Consider the following 18,029-nt stretch of genomic DNA (forward strand, 5'->3'; position numbering starts at 1 on the left):
GGAATAAAGCAGCTGATCCTGCTGCTCCCATTGAATGTATAATGGATTGACACGACGATCGCGACGATCGGTATCCGAAAGATATTTCTCCGGTGGAACGACAGAATCGGAGATGAAATCGGAGAGTTGATGACCACGAATTGCAGAGAGAATTTGAGGGCGCCAAAGGAGATAGTTGTTGTTGTCGAGCTTAACAGAAAGCTTATGGGAGAAAACCACTGGATGAAACGAAGTACCAGAGGCTGCCGGAGAACCAGACATGGCCGGAGTTGAAGCAGAGGAAGTCGTCATTGTGAACAACACTCAAGAAAACGAAAAAGCGAAGAGGCGGAAGCGAAAAAGAAATCTACTCTGATACCATGTTAGATACAGAGAGAGAGAAAACAAGAGATGAATGAATGAATCTTGTATATCATTAATATGAGCTGTTAGCTCAGTATATATACAAAGGATAAGTTAGTTGACATAACTAACTAACAGAATATATACAGGGAAAATGAACTAACAGATTATAACAAACTATATACAGTTGTAACTAACTAATGACATCACTAACAATACATAACTATCTTACGAATATTTATGTTTATATATGTATGTATATATACGAATTGTCATGTAAATATACAACGATCATTTTCAAAAAATTAAAATCAGCAAAAATTTTGCTATTTATATTTTGGAAGTAGTTGATTTGTGATGATTATGCAGCAGCTTTAGCCTGCAACCAAAATATTATTAATATTATGACAATATACATGTATTAATTAATTACTAGAAAAATTACTAATCATGCTATTAATTACAATGTACTTACATTATTATAAGTTCCTTTACGTTGTCATGGAAGAGATTGAAATCAAGTTGCTGAAGAGAAAACTCGGCGGTGAGAATCATCATGAACCTAATTAAATCACAAAATAATACAACTTATATCTCAATATATATTTATATCATTTAGGATATAACATATACAGTACATAAATTCTAAATATTGAACGAGTAATATCCTTACTTATGCCCACGAAATCGAATAAACAAGTTAATTCTAGATAAAATTGTCAGCTTTAAAATTAATAAAATTTACGTACACATGCATCATATATATAGGGCCGGCCTTAGGTATAGGCGGGCTAGGCCCGCGCCTAAGGCCCACACTTTCCGGGGGCCAAAATAAAAAAAATAAAAAATTTTATTAGGCTTTTATTTAAGTAAAATTTAAGTGCATTATAAGCAACAAATATTCATAGCTTAGAGGTTGATGCTAATCCCATAACACTCTTTTTTTGATTTTTTTTTTATATATTTTCAAGGGCCCCAAAATTTAATTCGTCTTGGGCCCATATATTTTCAGGGCCGGCCCTGATATATATATATCAATCAACCAATTAGAAACAAAACAGGTTTCGACACGGCACAAACACGAAAATCAAAACCTGAATTGGTTGTTTGTCGGAGAGCTTGACCGCGGTGTAGGTAGCAGCCCCAAAAATGGCCCCAAGGGGTGGAGCCACCATGTACATCCATATTCCTCTGTAGTTTCCGCTCGCAATTGCTGGCCCCAACGTCCGTACAGGATTCATTGAAGCTCCTGTTGTTGGCCTATCATTTCACCATCACAACAATTATAATTTACTATACAATAATTTAAAAATGTTACATAATCAATATTGCTAAGTTTGGTGTACACTTTCACTTCGTGAGTTTTAGTTGAGAGAGGTTGAAATTAAATATTAAACTCAAGTATTTAAAGAGTTTAAAGATTAATTACCCAAACAAAAAAGAATTTGCGGCGAAACTCTCTTATGTTTTAATTTTTAAACACTTAACTTTCTTATTTTTTTTTAATGGCTAAATTCCCTCAAGTTTACCTTTTTTTTTTTTTTTTTTTTGCAAATTTAAGATTTCAGTTAGATATTACTGTTAATACCAACTATATTACTACTGTATCGACTTCGAGATTTTACATGTTACATATATATACATAAGTATATACAGTGGTTATCCAGTTAATATTTAACGGTAATATTTAACTGACGTGTCAAATTTGCCAAAAAAAACTTAAGGGCAGGGATTTTGCCATAAAAAAAAAAATAAAAGGATTAGGTGTATAAAAATTAAAACATAAAAGCGTTTCCATTCCTAAAAAAAAATAAGCTTAAAAGTGGAGCCCCTTTATATTATTTGGTTTTAAATTCTCATTCCCCAAAACTCAACCCTCCTACCAAACACCTCATAATAGTTTTTTCTTTCTTTCTAATTTGACTTAATTAAACACTGATCATAAATATATAATAATATTTTGTAAAAAAAAAAACCTTAATAGGCAAAAGAAAAATAGGAATAAAAGTACATAAAATGAAAATACAAACCCTGCAAGAAGTACATCAAGTAGAATTGTAGCTCCAATCGCTATACCTGCTAACTTCCCTACCTGTTACCAATTCTTAATTTAATTATTTCATTCATATCATAACAAAACCTAATAAATGTAATCAAGAAAATACAAATATGTATTTTTTATTTTAAAAATCATTAATATGAGTACGTACAGCGCGAGTATCTGTGGCTACTGCAGTGATGATAAACATAAGAAAGAATGTGACAATGAATTCAAGCATGAAAACTTGGGCATTGCTAATTCCAGGGCTAGGCACCGTAACACCACCGGACATAAAGGGATGAAACACGGCCTTGAGAGCAAAAGAGGCCGATATAGAACCCGAAACCTGGACTATTATGTAGGCAGGAACATGGGCCCAAGGGAAGTGCCTCAATGCAGCGAAGGCAATAGTCACCGCTGGATTTATGTGTGCGCCCGAAAGGTGGCCTATGGCGAAGATCGCCACCATCGCGGCCAGCCCTGCGCAGGCCGCGTTGCCCATCAATGTTTCCACCCCATTATTGTACTTGTTATTAAGCAATGGTCCCCCGGCTGCCGAGAATACTAGTATGAATGTCCCCACAAACTCAGCTCCAAGTTAAGTATACATAATACATCAAATATTATATAAATTTATCAAAATATTGCCAAATAAATTATGTTGTAACAAAATTAATAAGTTGTGATTATTATATGTTTGTCAAATTAATAAATGTACTGTCATATTAAATTGGATACATATATTAATTCTAAACGATTTTATCTGATCAATGTTGGATTAAAAATCCTTTGTGGGCACATATGTATAATGTATATGCTATTATAAAGTGTGATACAAAATTAAGTGACCAATTATGTTATGGGTATCAAGAGGGTATTAAAGTGTCATGGAATTAATGTGTAGATACCATAAGTTAATTTATAATTTGTTGAGGGGCCAAATTATAAATACCCAAGAGTTATTCTAAGATGACTCTATAAATAGGTAGTGGTCCCCAAGAAACACTAGGGTTTCTGTATTCTCTCCTTCCCCATCAGAGAAAATACTCTAGAAAATAGTGTATCTCCAACAATGGCTTCAGGTTAGTGCTTCCGCTCATATTTTATCATCTTCTTCTTCTTTAATTTAGCAAAGGCTTTATAGATTTATGATTTAGGGTTTTCTATTTTAAAGCACTTTAAGAATATGTTTAGATCTGTGATTTATATATTTCTTAAGTGTTTTATAAATCCTAATAAGTGGTACCAGAGCCACCTTTGTTGAATTAATTGAAGATCTGATGATTTTGTTTATGAAATTTGGGGATTTTGAAAATTAGGGTTTGTTTTTGCTGCCGTAAATATTTTTTTATTTGATACAATCACATATATATATTGATTTAATGGGCTGATGGGCGTATACTTATGGTATATACACTGTGATCTGAATGTTTCGTGGTTGATGATTACAGTTTTCTTCTATTAATATTATGCAGTAATATATCGATGCAAGTGATTGATTGATGAGATATTTTTTTTTTCGGGAATTTGGCTTCTCAAACCCCTCCCATATTATTTTTTTTTTTGGATCAGTATATAAAATTACAGAATGATAATGGGTTTGATTTTTTTTTTTTTTGGCATGTATATATTTTTTTTGTCTTATATGCTAAATATTATATACATTATAAGGTTTTAGTTGTGTTTATTGTTATATATGTCACGGTAAATTTATTTTAATTAAGATATTTTAGAAACAATTAAATTCAAATTTTAGTGTTGGTTTATGCCTAATATTTAAGTAAATTAATTGAAACAATATGTCGCCAAAGTGACCTCTTTTGTGTAGATTAATTTATGTAAAATATTAGGATAGTTGTGTGTTTGTAATTGATGCTTATATTGACTAGCCCAAAGGTAAGTGAATATTTTGCTAGATTTCAAACATACCTGTGGCGATAAATGTGTGACAATTATAAGGTATTTTGTGTGAGCAATACGTTAGTCCAAAGATTAATCTATTGTTTGACACAATTTTATTGTCAATATTTGATTGCTACACCAAGAGTACCGCTTACAGTTAATATTACTGTCCAAAGACTTGATATTAATGTGTGTTTGGTATCTTGAGATGGGATTAACCAATTTTTGAATTTATTGTTTAATTATACATATTAATGTGAGCTTGTTTTATTTGTTCTATATTCAGCTAGTTCATCTTCTGCTGCCTCAATATCTGCTAACATTAATTTTATTCCTATGCTTAATGGGACCAATTTCAAGGATTGGAAAAGGAACTTACTTATAGTTCTGGGATATATGGATTTAGATCATGCACTAAGAAATGAATAACCTGCACCTCTCACTAAGGAAAGTTCCCATGATGATAAAAGGGAATTTGAGAGGTGGGATCGTTCAAATCGCATGAGTCTAATGATTATGAAACACAGCATTCCAGAAGCCTTTTGGGGCACCGAATCCGAAGGGGTTACTATGGCTAAGAATTTCCTTGAACAAATTGAGGAACGTTTTGCTAAAAACGATAAGGTTGAAATGACAACATTTCTTGGTTATTTAATGAACATGAAGTATAAGGGTCAAGGAAATGTAAGGGAGTACATTATGGAAATGCATCATATTGTCTCAAGATTAAGGACACTTAAGATTGAGCTTTCGGATGATGTACTTGTACTCATGGTTTTGTTAACACTTCCTCCACAGTTTAACCAATTTAAAATTAGTTACAACTGTCAAAAAGAGAAATGGACTCTCAACGAGCTTATTTCTCATTGTGTGCAAGAGGGAGAAAGGTTGAAAAAGGACAAAACCGAAAGTGCTCATTTGGCCACTACCCCTAAGGATAAGGGCAAGAAAAGGAAATTTGAGAATGAAGCTGCTAAGGGTCCAGTTCAAAAGAAACAACAACAGGATTCTAAGGGTTGTTTCTTTTGTAACCAACCTGGACATGTGAAGAAAGATTGTGCCAAATATCACGCATGGCGTGTAAATAAAGGTATTAATCTTGCTTTGGTCTGTTCTGAGGTTAATTTAGTTTCAGTACCTAGAAACACTTGGTGGATAGATTCTGGTGCTACTACTCACATAAGTGTTTCTATGCAGGGTTGCCTAAGCTACCGAAAGCCAAGTGATGGTGAAAGATATATCTTTGTGGGCGATGGACAATCGGTGGAAGTGGAAGCAATTGGACATTTCAGATTGTTATTAGGAACTGGTTTTTATTTGGATTTGAAAGACACTTTTGTTGTGCCGTCTTTTAGACGGAATTTAGTTTCTGTTTCTTTGTTGGACAAATTTGGATATTCTTGTTCATTTGGAAACAATCAGTTTACTTTGTCTTTAAATTCAAATATTATTGGAACTGGTTATTTGAATACTTATGACAATCTTTATTTGTTAGAAACAATTGCATCCTATAATGAAACCTTGCATGTGGAATCACGAGGTACTAAACGCAAATTAAATAAAGAAAATTCAGCGTCATTATGGCATAAGCGCTTAGGTCATATCTCAAGAGGTAGAATTGAGCGTCTTGTGTCTGATGACATTTTAGAGTCTCTTGACTTCACAGATTTCAATGTCTGTGTAGATTGTATCAAGGGAAAACAGACCAAAACTAAGAGATTAGGTGCCAATAGAGCTTCAGAAGTCTTAGAATTGATTCACACAGATATTTGTGGGCCATTCCCTACGGCATCTTGGAATGGTCAACAATATTTTATATCATTCATAGACGATTACTCACGTTATGGGTACCTATATCTCATTCATGAAAAATCTCAGTCTTTGGACGTGTTCAAAGCTTACAAAGCTGAAGTTGAGAATCAACTCAACAAAAGGATTAAGAACGTCAAATCTGATCGTGGTGGTGAGTACTACGGTAGATATGATGGCTCAGGTGAACAACGTCCAGGACCATTTGCTAAATTCCTAGAGGAATGTGGTATTGTCCCACAGTACACCATGCCAGGATCACCTAGCATGAATGGTGTTGCTGAGAGACGAAATAGGACTCTTAAGGATATGGTAAGGAGCATGATCGCTCATTCTATCTTACCTGAGTCCCTCTGGGGAGAAGCATTAAAGACAGCAGCTTACATTCTGAATAGAGTACCAAGTAAAGCAGTTGCAAAAACACCTTATGAGCTTTGGACAGGTCGAAAGCCTAGTCTAAAGCATTTCCACATTTGGGGATGTCCAGCTGAGGCAAGGCCTTATAGGCCACATGAAAATAAATTGGACTCCAAAACAGTTAGCAGCTACTTTATTGGTTATTCTGAGCGATCTAGGGGCTATAAGTTTTATGATCCCACTGTCAGAAATATATTTGAGACGGGAACTGCAACATTTTTGGAGGATGTTGAATTTGGGGGGAGAAATAAGGTTAGAGACATTGTTTTTGAGGAGGAATTGAATTCAAACTCAGTTCCTACTATCATTTTAGACAATGTTCAGGCTTCCACACCTGCCATTGATCAAGAAATGAATCCGGAACCTCAACAAGACAATGTTGAACAACTCCCAAATCAAAATGAGGCTATTGTTCCAGAAGAACAAATTCAACACCCTCAAGAACAAGAGCCATTAAGGAGGTCCACAAGAGAGAGAAGAAATGCTATTTTAGATGACTATTTTGTATTTCTTCAAGAACATGAGGATGAAATTGGAAGGATGGAAGATGATCCAATCAACTTGCATCAGGCCATGAAAAGTTCTAACTCTCAAAAGTGGATTGATGCCATGGATGAAGAGAATAAGTCTATGCAAGACAATAAAGTTTGGGAAGTTGTCCCATTACCAGAAGGTGTAAAACCAATTGGTTGTAAGTGGATACTTAAAACCAAGAAGGATGAATATGGTAATGTGGTTAGATTTAAGGCACGTCTTGTAGCAAAAGGCTATACTCAGAAACAAGGCATTGATTATACAGAGACTTTCTCTCCGGTTTCATCGAAAGACTCTTTTAGGATAATATTGGCACTTGTTGCTCATTTTGACATTGAGTTACATCAGATGGATGTTAAAACAGCGTTTCTCAATGGCGACATTGATGAGACAATTTATATGGAGCAACCAGAAAACTTTGTGGTTGGTGACCCAAAGAATATGGTTTGCAAATTAAAGAAATCCATCTATGGACTCAAGCAAGCTTCTCGTCAGTGGTATCACAAGTTTCATCAAGTAATTATCTCTTTTGGTTTTGAGATGAATATTATTGATGATTGTGTATATCACAAGTTCAGTGGGAGTAAATACATATTTCTGGTTCTATATGTCGATGACATATTGCTTGCCACTAATGATATAGGCTTATTGCACGAAACCAAGAGATTTTTATCTAAGCAATTTGAGATGAAAGATCTTGGTGACGCCTCTTTTGTATTAGGAATTCAAATACGTCGAGATCGTTCTCGGGGTATTCTTGGATTATCACAAAAGAGCTATATTGATAAAGTACTCAAAAGGTTTGGCATGCAAGATTGTAGACCAGGTGATACCCCTGTTGCTAAAGGAGACAAATTCAGTCTTAGACAATGCCCTAAAAGCAGCCTTGAAATTAAGGAAATGAAAAAGATTCCCTATGCATCAGTTGTAGGGAGTCTAATGTATCTTCAGGTATGTACGCGTCCAGATATTGCGTACATTGTTGGGATGTTAGGCAGATATTTAAGCAACCCTGGTATGGACCATTGGATAGCAGCCAAGAGGGTTATGAGGTATCTTCAGAGAACAAAAGATTACATGCTCACATATAGGAAGTCAGACCATTTGGAGGTCGTAGGGTATTCTGATTCTGATTTCGCTGGATGCCAAGATAGCAGAAGGTCTACATCAGGCTACATTTTCTTGTTAGCTGGAGGAGCTATATCCTGGAAAAGTGTCAAATAGACACTTATAGCTTCTTCCACTATGGCAGCAGAATTCATATCATGTTATGAGGCATCAAATCAGGGAATATGATTTAGAAACTTTATCACTAGGCTGCATATTTTGGAGAATGTAAAAAGACCACTTAAGATATTTTGTGACAATAAATCAACAGTGTTGTATTCCAACAACAATAGGAGCTCATCCAAGTCAAAGCATATTGACATAAAGTTCCTAGTTGTGAAAGAAAGAGTGCAGAGCGGACAGATTTCCATAGAGCATATTGGGACAAACTCCATGATAGCGGATCCGCTCACAAAAGGATTACCACCCAAGGTCTTTCATGAGCACACTGCTCATATGGGTGTAGTATTACTTGAGGATATCACGATTTAGTGGGAGTTTGTATTTTCTTTGCTTTATGTTTGTTTAAGACATTTATGTATTTGGTTATTTTCTGATCAGAAATAAAGTTTTCAGTTTATTCACTCTATTTTGTTATGTTTAAGTTTGACCTCACTTTGGTTTAAGGAGGACCAGTTGGAAATAGGCATGTTCGGTTCACATTGCATGTAATTTCCATGCTACACATCCATGATTGATCTATGTCATTTGGCTATATTTGTATATGTGACCATTGATGGGTTTAGTCATGATTGATATGACGAAAATCGCTTTGATCCTATATGGGTATAGTTGATGGACGAGATTGTTGTAAATACCTTTACATAATAGCAAATTTTGAGCTCATAAGGTTATAAATTTATGAGGTAACATATGTTGCCCAAGTGGGAGATTGTTGGATTAAAAATCCTTTGTGGGCACATATGTATAATGTATATGCTATTATAAAGTGTGATACAAAATTAAGTGACCAATTATGTTATGGGTATCAAAAGGGTATTAAAGTGTCATGGAATTAATGTGTAGATACCATAAGTTAATTTATAATTTGTTGAGGGGCCAAATTATAAATACCCAAGAGTTATTCTAAGATGACTCTATAAATAGGTAGTGGTCCCCAAGAAACACTAGGGTTTCTGTATTCTCTCCTTCCCCATCAGAGAAAATACTCTAGAAAATAGTGTATTCTTGGAAGATCAAAACCTTCTCTGCAATCTCCAACAATGGCTTCAGGTTAGTGCTTCCGCTCATATTTTATCATCTTCTTCTTCTTTAATTTAGCAAAGGCTTTATAGATTTATGATTTAGGGTTTTCTATATTAAAGCACTTTAAGAATATGTTTAGATCTGTGATTTATATATTTCTTAAGTGTTTTATAAATCCTAATAATCAACACATGATTAATGATGAATTGGTTAAGAATTTTGAGATTATATATGGACTAATGGAGAACAATGCATATATATTAATCATATATTTATGATATGATATTAATTGTATATATTCATATAGAAAATATATATGCACACAATTTATATATATATATATATATATATATGGAAGAGGTTTCAATGGTTACATTTTTATTGTAACCATCATGGTTACATTTTTTTAAGCCATTGGATTACTATTTAATGGTTGTGATTAATTTGGAAATTAAATAAAAATAAATAAAAAATAACTTGTAACCTGAACGTAACCTAATCATTTATTTCCTTATAAAACTTTAATTAAGATTAATTATATTTTAAAATTAAATTAATTATAATTATTAATTAATTTTTTGTAATTTATTACTATATAAGGATCTTTTAGCAATTTATTTTTTTATACTTAAATTATTTAAAATTTTATAGCAAAGTTTTTTATAATTTAAAATTATACACATATAATTTCATAATTTAAATTTTATTATATTTGTAATCTTAATTTTAAATTATTACGCATAATTATTTATTTATTTTTTTATTTAGATATTTAAAAAGTAAAAAATGAAATAAGTTGAAGGATTTTTTTTAAAAAAATGGCTGCACTTGTTATCGATTGATTAGCTTGAGGCCTCATACTTAGTTCATATAATTGTAACAAAATAATTAAATATTATTTAAAAATAATTAATTATTTGAAAATTTATTATAAGAAGAGAATTTTAATGTGTCAAAAGAAGTTTAATTTTTGTAAAAAAAATAATTTTTTTTTGTAAATATTATAACTAAATGGCTTAATTATTAAAATAATTCAAGTAAGGATTTAAATATAGATATTAATTACTAAAAGAGGTCTTGTTAAATATTTAATTAATTATTTTAAGAAAATAGTTAATTATAATTAAATAATTCTAAAAAAAGAATGTCTATCTAATTAATTATTTTAAGAAAATAGTTAATTATAATTAATTAAATCTAAAAAAGGAAAGTCTACCTATTAGTAACCTGCTATTACAGGTTAAAGAAAAATGTAACCATTGAATAGTCACCCATATATATATATATATAAGATCTATAACATATATATAGTTATACATACCTTTCGGGCAAGGGATATGTTTGAATCGGTGAGAGTTTCCTGGCATTCGAAAAGGGCAATTATATATAAATGAATCACAGATGTAATATATATATATATATATATATATATATATATATGGAAATTAATAACCACTACTATGTATAACTCTACTAGTTTAAACTACTGCAAGAGAGTTTTTCTTTAGTTTTATGCAGAAGATATATAGATGTACAATATATTATCTCTTAAGTAAAACTGTCTTTATATAATGGATCTATCTAGCTAGAGAGAAAAGTAGTACATTATAATTGCTTCTAATTGTTAATGAAGTTCTTAATAATATAATGTAAATGTATAGAAAGTCAAATATATAGTACCGTAAGATAAGTAATATGAATTCCATGATATTTGTATAATTAGAAGCAACCATATATGACTAGTCTTTATTATAATATATATTTATACATTCTAACCAGCAGTATATATAATTATAATAATAATTAATTAACCTGTGGAAACAATTCGAAGCAGAATGTTTCACGCTGGAATATTCATGAGCTATATATATAAAAAATATATACTCTCAATCGGTTATCAACCGAAATAATTATATTTTAGTTACAATTTCAAACTATAATTTGAAAAAATTAATTAATTATAAGTATGCAACTTAACATTAAGGAAATAAGAGACTTGAAAACATGATCATAATCAGAATGAAGATTAAGAGATATCTTAACTATATCCCTTTGAAAATGAATGGACTAGCTTAACTTTGCACCATTGCATAAGGGTATGTTATCCCGGTTTCTTGCAGCTTGGATATGTGATAAGAAATGTTAAGTATTGCCGGTTTCAAATGTGTGTTTATGTAAAAATGGTATTAAGCATTTTAGATATGCTCATTTAAGCCTTAATAGATTTTAGTAGATTTTTGAATTATTATTTGTGTTTTGTTGTTATTACTTTGAATAATAATAATAATAATAATAATAATGATAATAATAACAATAATTACATCTATATCACAGCGTGATTCGGAGTCTGGGCGATTGGCACCGATCCCAAATGCTTGGCAGGCCACTCACCATAAGCAGGGCAAAGGATGGGTGACTGACACAGATAGAGAGACATGGGTATGTTTTAAACAAATATTATCTTTATATTTTTTGTCTAAATAAATTTTATAATTAATTTAAATATTATTGTTTAATAGGAAAAAATGATTGCCGTACGTGAGACACAACAAACACAGTCCATCTAAAATACTGAAGTGTTAGGTGTAACGTGCGTGCCAAGATGGTACGTTACAAGCTAGGTGATGCCCACAAGTTGGCCAAGTAGTTAATATAATTAATGTGTGTTTATCTTTTAATATAAATTATGTTGATTTTTTTTTGTTAATATAATATTATAATTATTTTAAAAAAATTAATTAATTATATTAAATTAATTATAATTAATTAAATATAATTAATTATTTTTTTTTAAAAAATAAATACTTTTGTCGGCGCATTCCTGTGCCGGTAAAAAGTGGCTCAAAACTGTTGGCGCCAATCCTCAGATTGGCGCCAATAGTTTTGCCGGTGCATGTATAGCGCCGACAAAACTATTGGCGCCAATCTGAGAATTGGCGTCAACAAAAGGTTATCAAAGCAGGTTCATAGCGGATAAGGGTATTTTATAACACCGGCACTTCTTTTTCACCGGCGTGATTTCTCGCCGATAAAACAGAGTTCACCGGCGCATTTAGTCTACGCGCCGGTAAAAAGTCTTTTACTGACCAAGATTCCCAGACAAGTTTTGCCGGCGCAATATTGCGGCGGCAAAGCTTTGCCGGCGCATTCAGTGTACTTTTGCCGACGCAAAAATGCGCTGGAAAAAGAAGGTTTTCTTGTAGTGATATATTTTTCTAGAATATTTGTTTATGTTATTCATAGGTTTTAAAATTTGAGATTTATGAATTTTAAGTCGTTATGCTGTCAAAATTTTGGTAGAAATAATATAACAAGAAAAAAGTTAAATTAAAATAAAGTGGCACGATCCAAAATGCCAATATTAGGGGCGTACAGTTCAAAGACCATCGTGGGACATATGCATGTTAAAGTAAGAAAAGTTTCATAAATCATCTTACTTTTAATATGTATTTCTTTTAATCAATTTTTTTTTTAGATAATTAACCCAACAACTGGAGCCTATGAAAGTGCTATTGACACGTTTGAAGAAAATAAATGACAAGAGTCAGTGGTTGAGTGACGCTGCAAAAGAAAAATATGTAATTACATTAAAAGTTTATTATTTGATACTTAAATTAATTAAATTTTAAAGTTATATTTGTTTACACTATTGATGATTTACTTTTTTCTTTGTAGGAGGTGATGACACAAAAAAAATATCCCATGCTTGCATCTGGTTCTACATCTACAAATGCATCATTTGCTGCTTCGTGCATTGCTGGGGATTCGAGCCAGTACCCATCCGATATGGATATAGTTGTAGAAGTTCTTGGTCCACCACATTCACGTTATGTGAAAGGATTTGGGCCGTTGCCTAAGCTTAAGGCAATTGGAGGAAAACGCGTACCGACTTCTTCATCTTCCATGTCAGGTTCTCAATCGATCGATGTGGAGGCAATTTTATAGGAAAATCAAACCATTATGAAGGAAAATCAAGCTCTTAAGCAAAATCAAGTCAATCAAGACCTAATAATGCGGGCATTGGTGCAGAAATTGATTGTGAGTATTCCAGGATTTCAGTTAGACCTCTCGCCACTGCAGTTTAATGATGTTGGATCTAGTCGGACAGAGGTGGAGATAATGATGGCCAAGGCAATGATGATATTGATGATGATGCAACCAATATGTAGTAGTATTTATATTATTTTAGGTAAAAAAATTATACTTATGTTAGTATTTTAAAGATATGCTTGTTTACTAATGTAACACCTTGGAATTTAGAAATGGATTAGCAAAACCCTAATTAGATAATTATGAATAATTGAGGAATTATATTATTATATAGTTCAATATATGTGAATTAATATGAATTATGACATGTTAAGACCCCGTAGGTGAGCCAGGGGCATTTTAGTAATTGTGACCCGAGAAGGGTAAATTGATGAAATTAATTTAATTACGTGCTTAATAGAACTATATTATTATATAGTATGCATGTGTTGTCTTTTCAGGTGTGTTCTGACAGGTTAGCGCGGTATAGTCACAACCGGGAATTTCGGGCCGAACTGGGTTCGGGCCCGAAATGCAAAGTGGATTGGTTATTTGGCATTTTTATTTTATATGTGATAATATGAAATTACTTGTGAATTATTAATGCATGAAATGGAAAAATTACCCTTGTGTGGGTGAGTATGTGTGGATTTAAGCCATGGGGGCAAAATGGTCATTTGACCATATTTGATTTACTTGAATTAAATTGATTTTGAGGGATAAAGGATAAAATTTTCTTGTTATTCCTCCCTCTCACCCGAACCCTCTCTCTCTCTTACCCTCTTGATATATTTCAACTTGATTTGTGAAAATTTAAGCTTGATTTGGAGCTTGATTGTTGGAAAAGGGTGTTAGAAGCTTGGAGCTTGATTGTGCAAGAGATTGAGGTAGTTTCTAGCTGAAATTATATGGAATTGTTTGTTGAATTCATTTCTAAAATATTATGGTAAAAGCATGCTTTAGGTTGTTGATCTTGGCTTTTGCATGCTTAGTAAATTGGATGCTTAATCTTGACAGTTCATGTTTGTTTAAGTAGGGATTTGTGTTTAGATGAGCTTTGAATATAATTCTAAGGTGTTTTCCATGTTTGAACCTAATTTTACTTGTTGATTTTGCTGCTGAAAGTAATTGGGGTTGAATGGTGTTGAAGTTCTAGTTCATGAACTTGAATTTTTTTGTTAGTTTAAAGCTTGGAATTTTCATGGTCTAGTAATCTGAATTTTCAGTGTTTATTATTGGATTGTGATGCATGAAGTATATGTTTTAAACTCCCTTTATGATGATTAAAACCTATTTTATGGTTTGGGAGTTTTGGTTGTGAATTGGGTGAAAAGATTGGATTTTTCTTGCTGAAATCGTGTTCTTGCTGCTGTTTTTCTGGGTTTCGAACCCAGATGCCGCAGCATGGTATTTAGCATGCCGCGGCGCGCCCATTTCTTTCTGTGCAGACCCTTTTTGCAAACTTCAAATAGCCATAACTTTGTGATTCGGACTCCGATTTGGGAGTTCTATATACCGTTGGAAAGCTCTTTTCGAGCTCTATCTGAATATGTGAATTTTAAATACCATGTGAATAATTTATGAAAGTGAAATCAGGGGTTAACCCTATTTGTGAAAATCCCGGATTTGTGTGACTAGGATTATCGGCAACTGATCAGGAGCACCCGGGGATTTGGAATCTCTACTATTGCGGGACAACAGGTAAGATAGTGATTAGCGCGTAGAGTATGCACAGTGGCGCTTATATTGTGAATGATATGTATGAAAGTTTAGTAACCGGGATTAGGGTTATTACCCTAACATGAGCGATTTAATAGCCTAGAGTTATTATCCTAGTGATATATGTTGTATAAATACTATGCCATGTTGGATAAATGTATATATTGAGATTATGAATTATGCGCTTAAGACATAATTAAGCTAGACTCGGTAAGCTGGTACCTTGAGTTAATTTTAATGCGGTCTAGGGTTATTACCCTAGAATGTTATGAATCCAGTGAAAGCATGAGTTAGGGTTAACGCTCTTAGTAAATGTTATCTGACTATATAGAAGTGTATTGTATGAGTGGTTACTTGTATGTAAGTTAGGGTTATTACCCTAAGATTATATATGTTGTAGTAAAGGTTGAATACACGCATGTATGTTAAAAGTTATGGGTATGAGACATAACTAGGTTAGACCTGGTATATATCACCAGGATAAACCATTGAAAGAACGTAATGTATGGATTACGTATATATAAGAGTAGGGTTATGCAAGCAAGGCATAACCAGGTTAGGCTCGGTAATCAAAACCGAGGTAAACCCTACTAAGGCCTGCCTAATTGTATATAGATGTGTGAGAGCAACACGTAGGTCTACGCAACGTAGACATAAATAGGCATGTGAGCGTAACATGCAGGTCTACAGTAGATAGACCAATGGTGCAGTGGCACCATTAATTATGTGTTATACATATTGAGATTAAAGGTTATGCGTTTAAGGCATAATCAAGTTGGACTCGGTAATCAGAACCGAGATGAACTATTCTAGGGCCTTATTGTAATTAGACGTGTGAGAGCAACACGTAGGTCTACGCCACGTAGATATCAAGAGATGTGTGAGCGCAATACATAGGTCTACGCCACGTAGACATAAATAGGCATGTGAGTGTGACATGGAGGTCTGTGACACACAATATTATTATTGTTATGTTATATACTGTCTTGCTGGGCTTGGCTCACGGGTGCTCTACTGTGCAGGAAAGGGTAAGGCATTAGCTGATCAGCCATGAGTTTCAGGAGCAGGGCGAGGAATGTACATGTTCAAGCCATATCAGACCAAGCGGGTTATGGGTCTATCAGTGTTGAACTTTTGAATTCTGATTTGCCGCTTAGGTTGGATAGAAAGAAAAATGACTTGTAATAAGTTTATAAATATTTTTTTGGGATCCCAACTGTTTAAAAGTTTAAATATATTACAAGTTTTATTTTCACTCCGTGTAATTTAAAAGTTTAAATTCTGCGCTATTTTGATTAGTAATCCCGAATTAGGAGATTAGGATTCCATAAGTATTTTGGATAGCGTGCCTAATTATTTAGGGCGTTACAACTAACTTTAGACAATTATAACTATAAACATATATAATTAGAACAATTTGAAATTATGTTTTAATCTTTCATGTTTTATTATTTTAATTTATTTTAATAAATAATTAATAAAATTTTAAATTAAATAATATCAATTATAAATTAATCTAAATTACAAAATTGTAAAAGTTAGACTTTTCCCAGCGCGTTAATGCGCTAGTAAAAGTAAAACTTTTTCCAGCGCATTAATGTGCTCGTAAAAGTAAAACTTTTTCCCACACACATTTGCGCTGAGAAGAATCTAGCTTTTACCAGTGTATTTACGCACTAAGAAAAGTTATTTTTATAAGTGCTTTTCGTTTTGCGCTATCAAAAGTTCCAATACCAACATGGATTTACGAACTTTCTTTTTTGCTAGTGTACGCTGGCAAAAGTAAATTCTATTTTGCCAGTACAATACCTAATACTAGCATAAAAATGTACTGGCAAAAATCTCATTTTTTTGTAGTAATATTAATTATGTCCCTCCATAAATATTGTGATGTTATATTCCTCTCTCATTATTTACATGAAAATAGTAATAATAACTAAAAAAAAAGTAATGCGTGAATTGTACATGATCAAAGGAATTTTTTTAAAAATAATAAAAGATAATTTCTAAAGGTCTCATTGACTAATCAAGATTTTAATTTGATCGATTTCTTATTAATTTGGACAAGTTCAGTCCCTCTTAATCAACTTCAACACACATGAAAACTTCACAATTCACGTAATAATTTTTTCCAATTTAATTTACTTTGAGATCTTCAATTGCAAGAGAATCGATTTTATGTTAATTTAAAGTAACAAGAGTTGAATTGTTAAAAGAAAAATTAAAATAACAAGAGTTAAAGATAAAACAATAAAAAAAAAAATCATAATAACCATGCATGCATGTACGTAATACAGAATTTATATACATATAAAAACAATTTCAAATAGGTATAGCCAATTCATTCACATTTACAATCGTAGTATACACATAAATCTATATCTATTCTATATAAAGTGTGCCTACATAAAAGAATTCTTAGTTTATGAAAAATTCATGGGTGACTTTTTATTTATATTAAAAAATAAAATAGTTTATTATTAAAAATAAAATGGTTTATGAGAAATTCATGGGTCTTTTTATTTATATATAATAAAATAAATCCTATTAAATCCAAAAAAAATATGATTGAGTTTTTGCTGTTGTACATCTAAGAGTTTTCTTTAATTATTTATTGCATGTATTCCTTTTCCTATTACAATTTGGACATTCCCATGAGATCACACATAATATTCCAATCCGCACTTCTCTTTTTTCTTCTTCACAACTTAATAACAAAATATATAAGTAATAATAATAATAAAAGAAGCGTGACTTTTATCAAAGTTCACAAAACCAAGCATCAATGGCAAAAAAACCCAACAAAGCTTACAGTTAACAAATGATTCTAAGTGCTCGGCATATGCATTAGTTTCCAGGAGCAAAGTTTTTTAAAGTTACGTAATAATTTACATATATGCTGCAAACACAATATACAAAAAAT

At 32.3% G+C, this 18,029-nt stretch overlaps 1 protein-coding gene across 2 annotated transcripts; it reads right to left on the reverse strand.

Annotated features, from left to right (window-relative positions):
* Positions 1-542: 542 nt before the first annotated feature.
* LOC115722581 (probable aquaporin NIP5-1) lies at positions 543-10,872 on the reverse strand. Of its 2 annotated transcripts, XM_061107120.1 has the most exons (6): positions 10,680-10,871; positions 2,553-2,947; positions 2,373-2,434; positions 1,437-1,602; positions 818-904; positions 543-721 (listed from the first exon to the last, which is right to left on the reverse strand). In XM_061107120.1, the coding sequence occupies exons 1-5, from the start codon at positions 10,723-10,725 to the stop codon at positions 860-862; spliced, it is 714 nt and encodes a 237-aa protein (XP_060963103.1). In that variant the 5' UTR covers positions 10,726-10,871; the 3' UTR covers positions 543-721; positions 818-859. The 2 variants fall into 2 exon arrangements, with proteins under 2 accessions (XP_060963103.1, XP_060963102.1); XM_061107119.1 differs by lacking the exons at positions 543-721; positions 818-904 and having other exon boundaries at positions 1,100-1,602; positions 10,680-10,872.
* Positions 10,873-18,029: the final 7,157 nt, after the last annotated feature.

The sequence above is a fragment of the Cannabis sativa genome, chromosome X (genome assembly GCF_029168945.1).
Source record: "Cannabis sativa cultivar Pink pepper isolate KNU-18-1 chromosome X, ASM2916894v1, whole genome shotgun sequence".
NCBI classification, from domain to species: domain Eukaryota; kingdom Viridiplantae; phylum Streptophyta; class Magnoliopsida; order Rosales; family Cannabaceae; genus Cannabis; species Cannabis sativa.